This window comes from Macaca thibetana, chromosome 3 (genome assembly GCF_024542745.1).
Source record: "Macaca thibetana thibetana isolate TM-01 chromosome 3, ASM2454274v1, whole genome shotgun sequence".
In the NCBI taxonomy this organism is placed as follows: domain Eukaryota; kingdom Metazoa; phylum Chordata; class Mammalia; order Primates; family Cercopithecidae; genus Macaca; species Macaca thibetana.
Window position 1 is genome coordinate 19,366,539 of NC_065580.1, and position 20,595 is coordinate 19,387,133.

The 20,595-nt window shown below is 41.9% G+C and overlaps 2 protein-coding genes across 7 annotated transcripts in view; one reads left to right on the forward strand and one right to left on the reverse strand.

Moving 5' to 3' along the window:
* Window positions 1–20,595, reverse strand: part of NDUFB2 (NADH:ubiquinone oxidoreductase subunit B2) — a 1,166,996-nt gene that overhangs the window by 1,095,820 nt on the left and 50,581 nt on the right. The window contains exon 1 of one of the 6 annotated variants that reach the window (XM_050782327.1): window positions 10,670–10,673. The exons of the other annotated variants lie outside the window; for them this stretch is intronic. The gene's annotated coding sequence lies outside the window, so the exon portion shown is untranslated. Of the gene's footprint in view, window positions 1–10,669; window positions 10,674–20,595 lie in introns of those variants that run through there. 6 annotated transcript variants of the gene reach the window in all.
* Window positions 1–20,595, forward strand: part of HIPK2 (homeodomain interacting protein kinase 2) — a 218,907-nt gene that overhangs the window by 165,503 nt on the left and 32,809 nt on the right. The window contains 4 exon segments of the mRNA XM_050782226.1: window positions 304–425; window positions 9,799–9,941; window positions 13,430–13,609; window positions 17,376–17,657. Coding sequence (XP_050638183.1) covers window positions 304–425; window positions 9,799–9,941; window positions 13,430–13,609; window positions 17,376–17,657 — 727 coding nt within the window.

Consider the following 20,595-nt stretch of genomic DNA (forward strand, 5'->3'; position numbering starts at 1 on the left):
GGTCAGAAGTCCTTGTTTTCCTGTTGTAATCTGTCAGCATAACTGTCCTACTTTTGGCCTCACAGCCTCCTTAATTTGACCTTCTAGCCTTTGAAAACATTCAAGATGTCAGGAGGAGTTTTGTTTTTTAATTCGTTAGAAGCTAAGGGGAGACTTCCCAAGGACCAGGCAATACCTGGTTATTGTCGGTGACCAGTGCAAAGGGAAGCTGAAAGATGACGTAGCTGGCTAGGAAGGTTTTCTTCATCCAGCAGTTCACAGCCTCTCAGCTAACCCTTCTCTCCCTCACACTGTCTGGAACAGGCTTGCAGGCCTCTCCCTCTAAGCACGCTGGCTACTCGGTGCGAATGGAAAATGCAGTTCCCATCGTCACTCAAGCTCCAGGAGCTCAGCCTCTTCAGATCCAACCAGGTCTGCTTGCCCAGGTAATTCTTTCTCCTTTATTATTACTGGTATTACCATCACCCATGTTAATGTTGTTCACAAAAGATAGATCTTTCCACTCCCTCTCTCCCTAGTAATGAGTTAGGTGCTTCTAGTCATTGGAATGTATCTGTAATATTGTAAATGGTCCCCAAGTGAATTACCTTCCTAAGTATCTGCTTACAATTCCAAGAAGAAATTTAGATACAGGGAGAGTCTGGGGAAATTATTATTATTCTATCTTTGAAATGCAAATTAATCTGGGAGACCTAGGTTTTAATCCTAACTGCTAGTAACTTGTCTATGACCTAAGGCAAGTCAGTTAATATCTCTTTGCCTCAAATTTCTTTCTTGTAAAATAGAGATGAGTTTTTAGAGCCAAAAGGAGCCTTGGCGATTATCCTCTCATTTTATAGTTGAAAAACCAGGCTCAAGGTAACTGTAAGCTGGAACCTTCCTTATCTATCCATGTAGGTGCTTTGATGGTAGAATGAGATGGCAGAGATGAAAAATGGTTGAAAATTTGTAAAGTGTTATGTAAACATAAGGTAACAGTAGTGATGCAGTGATAACAGTAACAATCCTTAATGACACTTGAACCCTAATAACAAATGCATCATCGCTATACCAGGGCACTTTACAGTTGTTAATTGATTTAATCCCCACAATGCCACAGTATTTGTCTCCATTTGACAAACAGGGAAACTGAAGCAGAATAACTTGCTCATCAGAGTTACACAACAATTAGGTAACAGAACCAGGACACACACCCAATAAGCCTGATGCCAGCATCTGTATTTCAACCACCAAAAGCCACTACTTTTGTATAATCATTTCTACTATTGAGTAGCTTGACCTTAATGTTATTAGTTTAGAAGCAACTTTATTTTTAAATAAGATAGGTTCACAAAGTCTTTTCCCAAAGACACTATTTGCTCTGTCTTGTTAAATGGAAGTTGTTTTTGTTGTTGTTTAGTTTTTATGTAATCAAATTGCATAGGTTTGTTCTGCGCTCTCTTCTATTCCATGGGCTTCTCTAATATCCTGTTGTCTTAACCATTGTAACTTTAATCTGTCCTGGTATCTAGTAGGGAAGCCCTGTTCCCATAGAGTTCTTCAAATTTTCCTTGTCTGTTCTTGTCCCTTCACGTTTTCATGTGAATTTTAACATCACTCTTTCATAAGAATTTTAGTTCCAGAAACAAAAAATCTGCTTTATATTTATTGGATATACATTGAATTTATATTTACTTCAGGAACAACTGACATCTTTAAACATGTAAGTCATTTTTATCCATGAACATGGTATAACACTCTGTAATGGGTATGGTGGTGCACACCTGTAGTCCCAGGCCTGTAGTCTCAGCTACTCAGGAGGCTGAGATGAGAGGATCACTTGAGCCCGGGAGTTCCAGGCCAGCCTGGGCAACATAGTGAGACCCCATCTCTACAAAAAAATTTAAAAATTAGCTGGACATGGTGGCACATGCCTGTAGTCCCAGATACACAGGAGGTTGAGGCAAAAGGATCACTTGAGCCCAGGAGTTTGAAGCTGCAGTGAGCTATGATCACATCATTGCACTCCAGGGTGGGCAACAGGGTAAGACCCTGTCTGTTAAAAAAAAAAAAAAAAAGAATTGATAGAAACATTTTATCATGTTTAAGTTTTGTAATGAATATTGAATTATATCAAATGTTCTTTCTGTATTTATTAAGACACTCATATGCTTTTTGTTCCTTATCTACTGATGGGACAAGTCATATTAATATATTTTGTAATATTAAATTACCCTTTTATTTATGAGATAAACCCCATTTGCTCATGTGCTTGATATGGTATGCTTTTTAATATTGGATTCAGTTTATAAATACTGTAGTTAGTATTTTTATATCTGTGTTCATAAGTGAAAAATGGCATATAATTTTCCTTTTTATAAAATCCTCATCTGATTTGAGTACAAGGTTACACCGGGCTCATAAACTATCTTCTTGTTGTTGTTACCCACACGAGTGGGTTTGGTCACTTGACAGGTACCACCCCAATGACCACAGCCAAGGAGTATTTAGCAAGGGGGTTTTATTACCTGTAACAAGTAAGGAGAACACTGGAGATAGTTCCCAAAGCAGTGTCTCCGAGCAAAGGGCTGGGTCAGGTTTTATAAGCATAGGGTAATGAGGCATAATCTGATTGGATTTTGCAACGAATTGATATGAGAGGCATGATCTGACTGGATCCTGCCATGCGGTGATGCCAGAGCTCGATCTGATTGGATCCTGGATCCTGCCATGTGGTATCCATTTCTAAATTCCATCCACTCGCCTCAATCCAGGCACTTAGGTTCTGCCTGTGGTTGCATACCTGGTTCATCTGGGCATGCTTAGGTTATGTGACCTTTAACCTGTGGATCCATGGCAAATGAAAAACAGCTCACAACTTTGTTACATAGAAGTTGAACCAGACTGCTGTGGTTACATTATTATCTATTCTGTTTTCCAGAACAGTTTGTTGAAGATTGATATTAAGCATTCTTCATCTCTGTGCTTCTGTCCAGAATGACACTGTGCAACACCAGTGACTGGTAGCACACAAAGTTTTGTCTTATTGAAAGTTTGTAAACAGAGAACCTTTTGTATTTAAAACAGGCCTTCTCTTCCTTGCTCTCTCTCCAGTGGGTCCTTGTAGCTTCCTTTTATTTGCATAGTTCAGTAGCGGGGAGTTCAGAAAAGGCCTAGATACAGTAGCGGGGAGTTCAGAAAAGGCCTAGATAGATCAGAGAAAGAACTACAGCTCAGTCCAGGGGCAAAAAAGCTTGTTCATACTTTATCTGAGTGGCAAAAATCCACACCAGTCTACCAGTGCTCCACCTTTGTGAGCCCAAATCTACAGAACTCGCATGTACTTTTAAAGGATAATTACAGATCTTTTTTATATTTGCATACTTAACCCTAGTAAGCCAGGAACCATCTCTGAAAGAAATAATAATTAGCATCTCTTATTAGCTAAAATAGGGATTCTTCATTGTTCAGTTTGGTGGAACCAGTAGCCTCAGCAGTCAGAATTTGTTTCAGTCTTTTAATCGTAGCAGGGGAGAACTTTACCTTTTGCTTCCTTGAAAGAGGGTCCCTAGAGTTTTGTAAATCTCCAAGTAGATTTAACCTAAAGCTGTAATTAGGAAAGTGAGCAAAAAATATATGTGTAAGGATTTTAATTGCTACTGTGTTTATAACTGAGATTGTTGGAAGAAACTTGAACGTTCGCCAGTAGGGGATTGGTTAAATAAGTTGATGCATACATAAAATAGAATACCATGTAGCCATTAAAAGAACATGGTAGACCTATGTGTCTTGACATGCAGAGATTTCTAAGATATATTAAGTGAAAAAAATCCTGCCCTATCCAGTATCATGTTGTGTCTTTTTGTCTGTTGCTTTTTATTTTTCTCTCCGCTTGTCACTTAATCCATGCCAATATGTTAGCCTGTTGAGATGGGCTCTCTCCTAGATATTTTTAAATGTTCCCTTCAAAGGACAAAAATAAGTTAATTTATAAAACTCTTATGGTGGCTATAAAAAAGCAACAATTAAGCATTTAAACTGAAGCCTTCATTTTCCTATGGTTAAATTTCTAGGCACCAGGCAGAGGCATTCCAAATACTATTATTTGACATAAATGTATTCAAAAAGTTGACATTGTTCTTTTTCTCTAAATATTGAAAATCTTTTAAAGGATTTTACTTGTGAACACTTAGAGATGGAATCTTTGAATCCACTCCTCATGTTAACTTCATTTTCTTTGCCCTTTTTCTCTCCACCTCCCAGCAGCATCACATAAAACTTTCAGGGCAGCAAGCCTCTGTGGGGCACCCAGAGGATGTGTGCATGGCAGGTGGAAATGGTAATCATTCTGCTTATGTCAGTGATATGGGAGTGATCTTTGTGGATCACCTTGCAACAAAAGCTTTTTTGGTACTGCCTAAAAGGAGCTGTCATCTCCATCCTCACAAGCCCCACGCCACAGCTAGCATCTTGGCCACCAACAGAAATTGTGAATGAGCAGGTAATAGTGGAGAGATGGGAAGCACAGTTCTTGATTGAGACAGTATTGAATTTATCTCACTTGTCAAATGGCAGGATCTAAAATCTCCTTTGACTGGCAGCGTTAGAGAAGAAATTCAGAAATGCCAGGTCACTGTAGACTCTACCCTTCCATGAAGTGTTTTGCATTCTTCTAGCCAATCAAATCGTATCACCTGAACCTCTTTATTTTTTACTTATTTACTTTATTTTTTGGGTTCATATTTGACCAACTGAACCTTTAAATACTTCCCTAAAAACAAACTGTTGTCTTGAACCCTTTAAACTGTTCAAAATACAAAACTTTAATGTTTCTCACCCTTTAAACTGTTCAAAATACAAAACTTTAATGTTTCCTCTGATAACATTTTCAGCAAGCAGTCTTTGCTACGTCGTCCTGCTGTCTGCCTCTCTCTTGACTGGCACCTGATATTGTTAGAGAATAAAGAAGACTTGTTCATGCCACCTTTATGCAGTTAACCACCAATGCCTGATCCTCAATAGGGGCCATTATTTTTGTGTATTATCAGCACAAGGAGAGGTAGTATACTGGCTGAAAGCATGGGCGCTGGAATTAGGTTGCCCACATTCAGATGGTTGCCTCACCACTGTATGGCTGTGTGACTTTGGGGAAGTTATTTTTGAAATTTAAATTTAATTCCTTTTCAAAGTAATACATGTACATAATTTTTAAAAGTACATAATTTAAAAAATTTTTAATACCATAAGCTTATAGGAAAATTATAGTCCTCTGCTCTATCCCATCCTTAATGTCTACTCCCCATAACAATATATATATTATTACATTATATATGTATATATGTGTGTGTATATATACACACATATATATTATCCCTGTTATATATATTATATATATAATATATATTATTCCTGAAAGTTTATATATATATACACACACACACACACACACACACACACACACACACATTTTTTTTTTGAGACATAATCTTGCTCTGCCACCAGGCTAGAGTGCAGTGGTACAATCTCAGCCCACTGTAACCTCCGCCTCCTGAGTTCAAGCAATTTTCGTGCCTCAGCCTCCCGAGTAGCTGGGATTACAGGCATGTGCCACCATGCCCCGGCTAATTTTTTTGTATTTTTCGTAGAGACTAGGTTTTACCATGTTGGCCAGGCTGATCTCAAACTCCCGGCATCAAGTGATCCCCCTGCCTTGGCCTCCCAAAGTGCTGGGATTACAGGTGTGAGCCACTGTGCCCTGCCCATAACAATAATTTTTAACTTAACTGTTTAATCTGTTTTTTAACTCTGTGTTTCTAAATAACATGTTTAGACTGCTTTTTATGGATTTTTTTTCCATTTTAAGTATTACCCATTGACTTCCTATTAAGGAAGATGAAGATTTAGCTTTCTAACCCACTGCCATCCCCATAACACACACACGATTTCTCTCCTGTTCCTCTTTTCACTCACTCTTTTCTCCTATTCCTCCCACATAATTTTGATTCAACTACTTTTTAATATTTACGTAATTATCAATATTATATAAGATTATTCTCAGTTGAGCCTTATAATATACCATGATTATGTTTCCTTTCTTACACATCTTTTTGTTTTTCCTAGAGTTAATGATTGCCTCATTTTTCCCATTGGGTTAGTTTTCTATATATCTCATTATACAGCCCCAAACCCTTCCAGAGCTATAAAAGGGTTATATGTTTGCTGTGTTGCTGTGTTTGAGCACACTTATCTCAGTATATTATTTTTTCTTTCTCTGAAAGCTTTTAAGACTTTTTCCTCATCCACATTGGACTCACATTTCATGACTACATGCCTTCTTTTGGATCTTTTTTCTTACATTGTCCTGAACACCCTATTTGCCCTTTTAATCTGGATTTTTTTTTCCTTTGATAATTTCTTTCCCTCCATTTTCTCTGTTTCTCCTTTGCAGTATTCTTATTAATTGAGTGTTGGTACTTCTAAATTGATCTTCTGATTTTCTTATCTTTTTTTCCCCTCTATTTCCTGTTTATCCTCTGTCTGCACTACTTTCTAAGAGATTTCTTAAACTTTTTAAAAACCTTCTTTTGAATGGTTAATTTCTGTTGTCATAGTTCTCATTTCCAAGAGTTTGTTCTCTGCTCCCTCCCCACCAAAAAAGAGCATGTTCTCTGAATATAGATAATGATTCTTTATATGATCTTGTTTCGTAGATATATTTTTTAACTCTGCACGGCATTAATTATAGATTTTAGAAAATTTTCTTCTTATTCCTACACTGTTTTTGTTTCCTCTTTCTTTTGTTTGCTTATTTTATTCTCTTTAGGTTAGAAGCTTCCTTTACTGTCTGGTGTTCATTAGCTATTCATTCCTATTTAAAACTAAAGCACTAAAAAACTAATTGGAAAGCTGGAGGGCAGGGTAGAGACTATTGAATGTGGGCTTCTCTATAGGCTGAAAAGAGGCAAGTCCAGCATTTTCACTGGCAGATCCCCTGATCCTTAAATGTCATATCTGTAGTTATTTTCTCTTGGACTAGTCATTTCCCCTAGAGAGAATCCTCTAGCCTCCTGCTTTGGGGCGGGGAGTGGAGGGTGGTATAAGCATGTACACCAAGAATCTGGGAACTAAGGGGAAATGAAGACCTGACCTGAGATTTCTTCAGTCTGTTAATTCACTTAGTAATTGTCCATCAGTTTTTGAGCTTCTAAAATGTTATTAATGGTGATTGCCTCTCTCCTACTCTCTTTGCCCTTATGAATCTGTATTTTTTATTCCTTTACTATCATTTTAGTTGAGTGTAAAGAAGGCAATAAATGTGTATGTTTGATTTACCATATTTCTGGGCAAGTTATTAATATTTAACCTCTCTGTGTCTCACTTTATTAATCTGAGAAATGGAAGAAAATAACAGTCCCTATCTCACAGAACTGGTGTTAAGAAGTCAGAAAAAAAAAGAAGTAGTCAGAAACCCATTTATGATTTAACTCTGTGTTTGGCACACAGTATGCATTAAGAAATGTTCGCTGCATTCTTGGTAGTAGTAATAAATTATAAAAATGTCTGATGAAGTGTTGTCACAAATGAGCCAAGCATATCAATCAGTGAAATAAGTCAAAAACAGTCTTTCTACCCCATCTCTTTGAGGTAAAATGTTAATATCCATTTCAGGGAAATAGAAGAAAAATGATAACCTTAGCTTGATATCAAGATTTATTTTTTTAAATGACATTAGTTAAAACTAATGCTTTTCATGAGATCTGAAATGAGTTCCAATTGGCTAAGTCAGTAGAAACCTTACAGCAAACGAAATTGTTATTCATTTAATATTTGGAATTTGCAACTGTTTTAATCAATTAATTATGTTTCTGCATTCTGTGAATTAAGTAAACCTGAAATACAATTAACTGTAGTTAATAGCCTTTGTGGAGTTGCTTCTTTCATTTTATCAACAGATATTAAGCACTCTTGGTATGAACTGTGGTCCCTGAGCTTTCTGCCTATATCAAAAGCAAACAAACAGTATCAGAAACATCTAAGAGATCTCACTGGGCCTCAGGTGCAACATGAAAATAATGGAATAGGTGAACTGGTCCACTCAGCTCTCAAATGTGATTCTATCATTTTTATAAGCACCAGTATTTTTTAAGCCCTGACTCAAATCCGTAATCCATTTCCAGAAGTGCTTATTTGTACATATAAAACACCCACATTGAGCACATGCACAGTCTGTGAACACTGCATTCGATAAATTACCCAATGTTAGTCACATCCACTCTGATAGAAAGAGAGGTAGCTAAGATATCAAACCTTTAAATATTTGATCTGTCCAAAAGGTATTTTACCTTAGTGACTATCCTTTAAGTGTCCAACTTTAGGCAGTGGTATTCAGTCTGAATCATCTAATGACCAAAGACAAGCAGAATAGTGATCGTGGATAAAAAGAGCTTAAAACACAACATACACACACACACACACACACACACACACACACCAGTGAATCTATCAAGGAAGAATTACAAACGTTCATTTTAGATTTCTTAGAAAAATTAGATTCAAGCAGTGACTTCCACCTGTCTCTCATTTTTGCTTTGAGAAATCAAAGTAATTCTCAATTATGCTATAGTCACAGCTAAGAATTTTACTTCATACTTGCTTGCTCTCAGATGTAGGTTCCAGATATTTGGTGATCTTAGAATTGTGTAAACTTAGATTCAGAAGATTCACAAGCTGGAACCTAGATTCTAATTGATAAATCAAAGGTAAAATGTTAAATAAATAATACTAGGCAGAAAGCTTCTTGAGGGCCAGCAGTCACCCTCATCTAGCCCAACTCAACTACCCTAATCCCCTGTACATGGTTGTGGGACAGAACAAGTAAATAAATAATAAACTTTCAGAAACTTCAAGCATTGCTCATTAGAGCAAATTTATAAAGAAATCATTCTTCAACACGAATGAATCCCTTCCATACAGATGTGTCCCTATACTTAATTATCTTGTACTTAGTTCATATATGTTCTTTTTTTTTTTTTTTTTTTTTTTTTTTTTTTGAGGCGGAGTCTCGCTCTGTCGCCCAGGCTGGAGTGCAGTGGTGCGATCTCGGCTCACTGCAAGCTCCGCCTCCCGGGTTCCCGCCATTCTCCTGCCTCAGCCTCCCGAGTAGCTGGGACTACAGGCGCCGCCACCACGCCCGGCTAATTTTTTTGTATTTTTAGTGGAGACGGGGTTTCATTGTGTTAGCCAGGATGGTCTCGATCTCCTGACCTCGTGATCCGCCCGTCTCGGCCTCCCAAAGTGCTGGGATTACAGGCTTGAGCCACCGCGCCCGGCCTTTTTTTTTTTTTTTTTTTTTTTTTTTTTTTTGAGACAGAGTCTTGCTCTGTTGCCCAGGCTGAAGTGTGGTGGCGCCATCTCAGTTCACTGCAAGCTCCACCTCCCGGGTTCATGCCATTCTCCTGCCTTAGCCTCCCGAGTAGCTGGGACTACAGGCGCCCGCCACCACGCCCAGCTAATTTTTTGTATTTTTAGTAGAGACGGGGTTTCACCATGTTAGCCAGGATGGTCTGGATCTCCTGACCTCGTGATCCACCCGCCTCAGCCTCCCAAAGTGCTGGGATTACAGGCATGAACCACCACACCCGGCCTATATGTTCATTGTTTATCTCCCTTACTTTAGTTTTTTAGGCTAGAGACCAGGCCCTCACTCTCACACCCATAAGAATGTCTAGCACAACCACAGGCACAGAATAAGTGCGGATTCATGCAAATCAATTATGTGATCAGCAAACATGGTCATTGCACATGTCCTGTGTTCTACAGCAGGCTTGGCCAAGTGGGACCCAGCAGATCTTGCTTCCCCCAGCATGGCAGCAGCTGACTGGAGTGGCCACCCACACATCAGTGCAGCACGCCACCGTCATTCCTGAGACCATGGCAGGCACCCAGCAGTTGGCGGACTGGAGGTAAGCAGGAAACCCCTCTAGGGTGAGTGGGTGTGTCTGGGATGAGAGGCATGTCCACTGCAGACACAGGGCTGCCAGGCCGGCCTATACTTGAATTCTCTGGTTTGTAGAGAGCTTTTTAAAGCTTTTAAAAATATTGTGTGGACTATGAGTGCTAAGAAGCAATTTTTAAATAATATACCAGGATACAAGAAAACCTGCTTCATTAATTTATGCTCAGTTGTCATTCCCACCCAGAATTCAGTTATATCATTTAATCATCAGTGTAATTCACCAGACTTGGTTCTGGATGATGTTTGGTAGTTTCTCAGAATTAACTTCCACATTCAGAAAACAAAGGTCTGTCACCAGTGAAAGAATGCAGAAGAGGGTCCCCAAAGCCCTAAGCAATTCTAGAAAGTGTTCTGAAGATGTTTGAGATGGGGGTACTCTAGAGTCCATCTGACCTCCCAGGGGAAGGTTTGACAGAATGGGGTTTATTTGGAAGGGTAAATGCTGGCATATTTGCTCAGTGTGCCTCTTCAGTTAATAGGCATATCTTACAGATTAGAGGCTACTTCCCACACACCCGAGAGGCATCCACCTGCCTGCCTGCCAGCACTGCATACCCCCTGCATCTGTTTCCAGAACTCTTCCCTGTCCAACTCATGATTTCCTCACAGATGCACTCCTCTGTTATTTTTATGGCTAGATACCCTTGTACCTTCCCCCCAACACCACCACAATGGCCCCCTTCACCAGTGCAGAGCCAAATGGCAGCCCTCCAAGTTGTCCCCAACTCCTCACAGCCCTTTTGGACTATCTCTCATTCTGCACGAATATCAGGGCAGGTCACTTCCCTCAACCCCCTGACAGCCTCCATATCACCCAGGGAGCCTCCCACAGTTCTTATTCTGACCTACACGGCTATTGTGAATTAAGGTCTCTCAGGGAAAAGTAGAAAGGTGGTGATATAAGCCCCCAGTCAGACCCCTACTGCAGCTTCCTCCATTCCTCCACTTCATTTTCTGCCTAGTACAGAGTATCTGGGCCCTTCCCCACAGTCCCACTCACTTCCCCACTGGCAACACCTTCATGCCACCACTGCACTCCAGCCTGGAGGACAGAGTGAGAATCCATCTCAAACAGCATAGAGCTGAGTTCAATCCTGGCTCTGCATGACCTGGGGCAAGTTAACCTTTATGCACCTCAGTTTCTTCTTCAATAAAGGGATAGTAATGCCTACTTCACAGGATTGTTGGGAGGTTTAAATTGAGATAAAATACAAAGCACTTGGCCTATATTTAACATGTACCATCGCAGTGCCTGGTACATGACAGGCATTAAATAAACCTGTCATCTTCCCTCCCCACTATCACATCGGCCCATGCTCAGCAAGATCGCCTTTCCTCCTCCAGTTTATTAGGAGCAGCCAAGTGGAAAGCTGTCTGACCAACTGGGTTTTTTTTCCCTCGCCTCTTTTTCTCCTAAAAGACCACACACGTAACATATTCCTATTTTCCCCCTTTGTCTTTCAGCATTTATAGCTCATCTAATTTCAGAAATACACATACACTTACTAATTCCTACGTATTTCTTATTCCTCCTCCCTCCTTCCTTTCTTTTTGACGTCTCTTACCTACTGACCACAGAAGACATCCAGAGCCAGCATACTCTCTTCCTGGTCTCTCTCCATGTCTTGTGTGAGCCAAAGAATATCTATTATTGTGGATAGATATCTAATATCTAATATCTATAAGAAACAGAGGTACCAGTGCTGGGCCTGACTCAAAGGAGAAGGAATGCCATCTGTCTATGGGAGAAAGAGCTACAACAAAATAAAGAAGCCATAATATCAGTTTCTTGGCTCACGTCTGTAATCCCAGCACTTTGGGAAGCCGAGGCAGGCAGATCACCTGAGGTCAGGAGTTTGAGACCAGCCTGACCAGCATGGCCAAACTCTGTCTCTACTAAAAATACAAAAATTAGCCAGGCGTGGCAGTGCACACCAGTAATCCCAGCTACTCAGGAGGCTGAGGCAGGAGAATCGCTTGAACCCAGGAGGCAGAGGTTGCAGTGAGCTGTGATCGTACCACTGCACTCCAGCTTGGGCAACAGAGTGAGACTCCATCTCAAAAAAGAAAAAAGCCGTAATGAGTTTCTAAAGTCCATGTAAATGCCCAGAAGACGCTATCAAAATCCCTACAAAAGTATTCATCTACTTCTTTTTTTTTCCTATTCATCCTTTTCCCCATGTTGCAACAATAGGTTCTTATAATTTTTTTAAATTCAAATGAATTATCCTTTAGCTCTGAATTTTATTATGTGTTAAATGAGCTCTTATGGGCAAATCTGTGAGTCAGTCACCACCTTTAACATTTCTGTGGGAAAACAAGGCTTTGAGCTTCATACAACCCAGATTATAAGAATTTTGAAACATAACCCATTTTTAGGATGAGGGCTGCCAGTATTTCTATCATGACTTATTAATTTTGATTTAATACCAACTTTATACTTGTCTAGTCAACCTTCAGTTAATCTAATTGTTCATTCAGCAAGCGTGTAATTAATTGATCAGATGCTACGTGCCTGAGCATTGTTCTAGCCACTGAGGTAATTCAAAAGAACGTTAACACTTCCTAACACCAGAAGCATATGGCTCCCAGGCTTCAAAGTTTGTTTTTCACGTAAAGTACAATTTCTTCATTAATAAAATGGTATTGCTAAGATATCCTGCCTTCATCACAGAGTGGAATAAAATAACCCATTGATGACACTTTGTAAATTCCACTTTTTCTTCATTTAAAAATTATTTTTATAAAATTAAGGTGAAACCTTTTTTTTTTTTTTTTTTTTTTTTTTGAGACAGTGTCTTGCTCTGTCACCCAGGCTGGAGTGCAGTGGCACTATCTCGGCTCACTGCGGCCTCTGCCTCCCAGGCTTAAGTGATCCTGCCACCTCTGCCTCCCAAGTAGCTGGGCCCATAGGTGCACACCACCATGCCCGGCTAATTTTTTCTATTTCTGGTAGAAAGGGGGTTTTGCCATGTTGCCCAGGCTGGTCTCGAACTCTTGAGCTCAAACCATCAGCCTGCCTTGGTCTCCCAGAGTGCTGGGATTACAAGCGTAAGCCACCATGCCTGGCCTGTAAATTCTAAAATAAAATATTGTTCAGGATAATCACCTACGTGCTCAGGGACTTTAAAAGTTGGAGGAAATATTTATCTCCTGTCCCTAGAACTTAAAAACTCGGAGCCGGTGCACTTGGCATTCTTCCCACTTGAAAGTCCTCTTTCTCACTCACAACCAGTTGTGTTTCTCCTACTCCTTATGAGTAGAAGAAACCCACTCGATGAGCACACATGGCCAGGCTCATCCCTTTAGCCGCGAAACAGCTAGTGAAATAACCAACTGCAGTCAGCGTTTAACTGGGGAGGAAGCTTGATCTTACAGAGGAGCTCTGCTTTTAGAACACCTCTAAGGCACCTTGTTGTCCTGGCTCCCTTTCAGGAACACGCATGCTCACGGAAGCCATTACAATCCCATCATGCAGCAGCCTGCGCTATTGACCGGTCATGTGACCCTTCCAGCAGCCCAGCCCTTAAATGTGGGTGTAGCCCACGTGATGCGGCAGCAGCCAACCAGCACCACCTCCTCCCGGAAGAGTAAGCAGCACCAGTCATCTGTGAGGTAGGTGGTGAGAGCCACCCTAGGGAAGAGAAATCCCAGGAGATGTGAGGGCTAAAGAAACGTAGTTTAGGATTAGGGAGTATCAGCACCCACTCTGAACATGGGACAGTTGCATGGGACGGGGGCACTCCTCTTCCTGCAGTGGTTAGCAAAACATCCCGTACCACATGGACTGGCCTAGGGTTTGCAGGAAGCACTTGGTTTAAGACCGTGGTAATAGTGTAGGGATGGATGCAACGGAATCTTGCAGTGGGCAAGAGAGATTGGGCTTAACTCCATACAGTATGGGCAAGTGAAAATTTATAGCCAAGGCGGGGTTGGAGAGTGTCGGTGGATGGGAAGTTACTAAGAGGAAGCATCAGGGGTAAGGGAGATTCTGCCTAAGCTGACCTAACAGGATTCTTGCTAATGACAGGCCCAGGTGATCAGACATCACACCTGGAGGCTGAGGAACCTAATCAGATATCAAGGGTGATCAGATATCAAGGATGGTGGGTTCTTGCTAAACTGACTGAGCAGGGTTTTTTGCCAAAAGGAGATTGTACAGCAGAGTGCACAGTTAGACCTAGGAGAAGCTTCACAAGCCTGGCTAAAGTTTGGTGAAGCAAATGATCTTTTGTCACTTTCTACTTGTCCAGAGAACACTCAGCCTCACCTGAAGTTTCATTTTGGAAACAATTTACCATAATACTTGTTTAAAAATGTTTTAAAATGTTGAAGGTGTTAAAAAATGTTTTAAAAATACTAAAGAAATGTGCTTTCTTTGTATCTAAGATCAGAAGTTTAACTGATGTAGCACCTTGCTTAAATATAAGCAATAGCTTGTTTAATACCAGACACTAACCAGCAGAACACGAATCTTTCCCATTCCCTTTAAATCCATTCTCATCTCAGTGAACACTTTAAAAAATCAAGGTCAACAAAAGGCTGCATGCTGTATGATTCCATTTATATGGCATTTTGGAAAAGGCAAAACATAGAGACAGAGATCGGATCAGGGCTTGCCAGAGACCAGTAGGAGAGGAGGAGATTGCGAAGAAGCCTAAGGGAAAAAGCTCTAAGTCTGGATTGTAGTAGGGGGTTATGACTGTGCATTTGTCAAAACTCATCAAACACTTCAAAGGGAGAAATGTTACTATATGTCAGTTATACCTTAATAAACCTAACTTGTTAAAAAATAGAGATTTCCAAGCCAGACAGAGAGAGTGAGAGAGAGATCGTGTGACTACAGGATTGCTCCTACATCTCTTCCTAATGGCACAGCTTTGAGGTGCTTAATTGCTTATTTGTGATAAGTTAATCAAGAGAAATCCAGTTTACAAAATGTCTAGTGGTTTTGGTTTTCTGCTTCCTCATATAACCGGATACCAGAAACTAGGCCTTCTTCTTTTCATTCTCATTCAAAAATTCATCCAAGGGCTGAAGTTGTCATCCTTCAAGATTCCTTTTTTGGGTGTTTCTGACAACTCAGGAAAATTTATCTCAGATCATTGGCAGCTTTCCAGAACGCTTTTGTGTGGCAGCCTTGTGACAGCTCACCCATGTCATTATTAGACTGGGTGGCAACAAAGTCCACTGTCTCAATCCTCATGGGCTGTCATGTCCAGCAAGGTCACATGGAACACTAGTCTGTCCCAGGACTGAGCGTAGCATCTTTGTGGTTCACCTTGGCTGAGTAGGGGCAGTAAGAACCCTTAGCCTCCCAAGCTGTTTAGCAAGTCCCTCCTTTTTGTCTACTTACCACCCAGCTGGCCTCACGAAGGCTCATTGCCAGTGCATTTCAAGATCGATATAATTATAGTGAAAGTTATGTATTTGCTTATTTTTAAGACCAATGCCTTAGGCAAAACAGTCTGAAAGAACAGTAGTCTCTCCCTTGTTGGTGATGTGGCCAGGCGTACTTTTCCTCAACGATGCCAAGTGGAGATATTAAAACCATTGGTAGTGAAAAACATAATCTTAAAATCGTAATGTATTAGCAACAACAAATACATAGGTTTATAGTAAGTACAAACAATGGTACAATCTTACCAGTGAAACGTATTACCAGTCCCTAGGAAGGAGCAAGCAATGTATCTGGCACTAGCTAGATAGAAAAATAAATCCACCTTTATTGAATTATTTTCATTTTACTGCCATCCCTTTAGCTAGAAGGTGCTAGAATCTCTAAAGACATATAAAAGTCTGAGTTTCGTTATACATTGGCGTTAGTCCCTCACTGCATAGATACTACAGGTTGAGCATCCCTAATCCAGAAATGCAAAATTGTCCCCAAATTCAGAACTTTTTGAGGATTGACATGATGCCATAAGTGGAAAATTCCACACCTGACATGTGGTCTCAGTCAAAACTTTGTTTCATGCACAAAATTATTTTAAAATAATGTATAAAATGACCTCAGGCTATGTGTATAAGGTGTATATGAAACAGAAGAATTTTGTATTTAGACTTGGGTTTCATCCCCAAGATATCTCATTATGTATATGCAGATATTCCAAAATCTGAAAAAAAACAAAAATCCAAAACACTTCTGGACCAAGCATTTCAGATAAAGATGTTCAACCTGTGCCAGAGTCAGTGAGGATCTAATGGGGAGGGGAGAAAGTATTTTTCCCCTAAAGTTACCAAAAATCACATTGGTTAATTTAGTAAGGAATTTCAAGTTGATCAAAATTAAGATTAAAAGGTCTCTTTTTAAGAGTGCTTTTTCCTCTTACACTTTTCCAAATTTTCTATTACAATTTAGACTGAGCCTGCCATGAGGCTCCACGAGACAAAATCCAGAAAAATCATTTTTAAGGTTTTTAGCAATTATATGCACACAGATATTTTTGATGGTCATGTTCTTTTTCCAGAGGAGGAAAGAAGGAAAACTGAACCATTAGTCACCAAGGTTAGGTCCTTTAGATCCTGAAACTCTTGGCCGGGTGCAGTGGCTCACGCCTGTAATCCCAGCACTTTGGGAGGCCGAGGCGGGTGGATCACGAAGTCAGGAGATCGAGACCATCCTGGCTAACACCGTGAAACCCGTCTCTACTAAAAATACAAAAGATTAGCCGGGCGAGGTGGCGTGTGCCTGTAGTCCCAGCTACTCGGGAGGCTGAGGCAGGAGATTGGCGTGAACCCGGGAGGCGGAGGTTGCAGTGAGCTGAGATCGCGCCACTGCACTCCAGCCTGGGCGACAGAACGAGACTCTGTCTCAAAAATAAAATAAAATAAAATAAAATAAAATAAAATAAAATAAATAGATCCTGAAACTCTTAAGGAATAAATGTTTCAGTAGAATAACCATTAGCAAGGAAACCAAAGCTTGATGTGGCAAACACCAGTTCTTCCACCACCCCCAAAACAAGACTTAAGTACCTTTGAAGGGATGACACAAGACAGAGCTCAGAAGTAGGGCCTTGACCCTGAAGGCAAGGGACTGTGTTGGAGCAAACACAATTGGAATCCTGGCATGACATCTGCTCCTACAAGACCTGTAGAGACTGGGGCACAAGAGCCCCCTCCCTGCTCCGAAAGCCCTGGCTGCTCCCTTTGTCCTGCTGGGAGCAGGCATGTAGATCCAAACCAGAGCCCAGAGAAGGCCTGTGTAGCTGCTCACTGAATGATCCCATTCCCAGTCACAGATGGAGACTCATTGTCCAGCTGCTGACTTGTTTTACAGAGATTTGGCAAAGCAGGTGTTTCTAGGCAATTGGGCTCCTTCGAAGGACTTGTGGGGCCTGACCTTCCTCTGTGTGCGAGTGTGGTTTTCTCATTACAGAAATGTCTCCACCTGTGAGGTGTCCTCCTCTCAGGCCATCAGCTCCCCACAGCGATCCAAGCGTGTCAAGGAGAACACACCTCCCCGCTGCGCCATGGTGCACAGTAGCCCGGCCTGCAGCACCTCGGTCACCTGTGGGTGGGGCGATGTGGCTTCCAGCACCACCCGGGAGCGGCAGCGGCAGACAATTGTCATTCCTGACACCCCCAGCCCCACGGTCAGCGTCATCACCATCAGCAGTGATACGGATGAGGAGGAGGAACAGAAACACGCCCCCACCAGGTGAGGCGGTGCCACCTTAGCCTTCCAGGAAGGAGCCGGGAGGGTTTGCATTGTGTGTGGATCTGACCATCTTCCATCATCAAACATAAGGATCCCTCTCTTCTGACCCCTAAAGTTTGGTTTTGCCATCTACTGTGGTCCTAAAGTTATTTCAAGAGAATGTCAAACAGGTTTTCCATAATTGTTTAAAACCAAAATAATGTTGAATCACTTTGGTCTTAAAAAATAATTATAGGCCCTATACATTTGGGGAACTTGAGACCATAAAAATCGGGCACACAATGCCAGTGTATTTCATCCTCTGTAAGTTTAAAAGTCTCTGCCTCAAGCTAGTGAATTTATTCCCAGTTGGTCAGGATACTTCTCTGACATTGCCTTGGCTCACTCAGAAGACGAAGTAATTGTCCAATTAATCAGAAATTTCCCTGTGTCTGATTAACCTAATCTTTCAAAATTGCCAGTTGGCTCTTCACCCAGAGAGCATTACTGTTTATCCCAAAGTAGTAATAATTCATTTTAGTCTTTGTGTGCTTCCTGGGGAGAGGGAAGAAATCTTTATTGTATTTACAAAACTATTAACCCTGGCGCCAGAGCCTCTTTTTCTGTACTGCCCAGCCAGACTTCAGTAAAATGTGGTTTTTGTTTGGGCCACTCAGCTCAGGTTCTGAGCAACCCTTCTAGAACAGTTGTCTTCCTGGCCTTCTGCACCCCTAGAGTCCCTGTGGCCTTGTAGAGCCCAAAATCTCATGACTCCACCCTACTGGCTCCTTTGCATTGGGACCGAGAGCCAGGGAAGGGAGGCCTGCCCCTCCCAAGCCCAGCGCTGCCCGTCAGCACGCATCCCGCAGCGGGATGTGAACTCTAATTCACAATTAGGCTCGAATTATTAATTCCTGATTGGATACAATGTAACTAATTAGTAATCACAAATCCTTTGATTAGATAATAAATTCTCACCTTTGAAATCATTACAAAATGTATAGAGAGACTGATGAAAACATTCTCATTATACCTATTCCTGCATGGGACATTCCCTTCCGTCTTTATAATGAAGTCCAGTGGTTTTAGTTTGTTGCCGGGTGGGGTTAGTACATGTCTCTTTCAAGTGTCCTCTTCCCACCAATTAGGTACAGCCTAATTGTCATTGTCTTTTGGAGAAGAATGTAGTGGAGCACTTGTGGCCGTAGCATTGTGCCAGGTGCCAGAGGGGACCCAGGTCAAAGTTCCAGGCACAGCACTGAATACGTTGGCAGCCCAGGACTGCCTGACTCCCCATCTGCGTAGTCCAGAACTGGCCTCAGGTCCCTTTTTAATGACAGCCTCAAGTTGAGTCAATGGGCCATTCTCTACAGTGCCCCACCCCACCACCCAGGAATACTGTCGGTTCAGTCCTCGAGTGGGCTCAGTGGTCTCTTCACAAAGGGGATGGCCCTGCCCAGCCCCAGACCAAAGCCTGGCCTGGAGCAGCCACCCACACGTGGGTAGCCTTGGTCATCAGAAGGGCCTAGCAGCCTTGCCCAGCCCTTTGCCACAAATGGAGGAAAGCAAAAGCAATTTAAAATCTGACAATCAGCTAGATTGGAATCTCATTCCTAACGTATGAGATCTGAGTTGACACAGACTCTCAACATCTGTGCCCAGGAGAGAATTGAATAGCGTGTCTGAGAAGGAGGATGAGAGAGCCGTCTCTCCACCAATCAGACAGCTGACAGGGCTGAGAGTGGAACGCAAAGCCCGAGCATGTCCCTGCCTCCGTGGCAGCCCCTAAGGCCCCCAGAAGGAAATGATAGAACCAAGAGCCTGGGCAGTAGATGAGGACCTTCATGAGAACAACTCAAAGAAACCCAGGAGTGGGAGCCAGGTGCACAGGTGAGGGACAGCCACAGACAGTAGCAGTGGCCACTGAGTCCCACAGCATCCTGCAGTGAAGAGTGGCAGGGACTGCCAGCCTGCCAGGGTCATGAAAATGTGCCGGACACATCAGGCTGAATAGGGAAGCTGCAGACTGAGGCTAAGGAGTCATCCAAAAGGCTTCAGCTGTCCTCAGTTGTGACTGGGAGCTCCCAGAATAATGTTTTCTAGAGAGATCCAATGGCTATTGCCTTAGAAAATGTCTTCACACTCAAGAAGGTAGGAAAGTGTATTTGAGTCTGAGTAGGATAAAACAGAAACCAGTAGCTGTTTTATTTATAGAGAAACCACTGTGTAATTGTGATCACATTATTGTGACTACATTTTGGAATGAGAAAAAAAAATGTGGGGAAATATGATTACTTGTTCTTAGAAGTCAGAATTATCATAAAATTTAACACAGTCGGTATTTATTGGCCCCACTAGTGTAAGATATTATGCTGGGAACTGCAGGTGTTACATAAATAAGGTAGACAGTCTGTGTCCTCTTGAGGTTTGCAGGGTAATAAGCAAGACGAAACACATACAAATCATTATAACACAAAACAGAGTATCAGTCCCATAAAAATGAGCAAAGTACCATGGGGAACTCAAAGGGAAAAAGCTTAAGGGAATAGCAGGGGAGGGGGCTTTGAAGGCTAAAGGTCTCGCAGGTCCACACCGTAGAGGAGGTGGGGTTGCAAATTCAAGTGAGGGGATTGATGGGGCAGAGCCTCTGAGGCAGGCGAACAGGATCAAGAGCCCTGTGCAGGAGTTTATCCAAAAGGGGCTTCAGGATGGGAAGGGGGTTGGGGAGGGATCTCCCCTTAGATGGGGGTGGTCAGCTTTGTCAGGAGATACTGAGGGGCTCAAGGGGAAGCATCAGTCCTGGGAAAACAAGGATGCACCCCCAAGTGCAGCCACATGGAGGGGTCACCTGGTCCCTCTCCAGCTGAAGAGCTTCCCCCGCCCTTCTGTGTCCCAGCTGGAGCAACGGAGACCTTCCCTCCTACATGTTGATCATCCTCGTTCCCAAGCCTGATTTCTC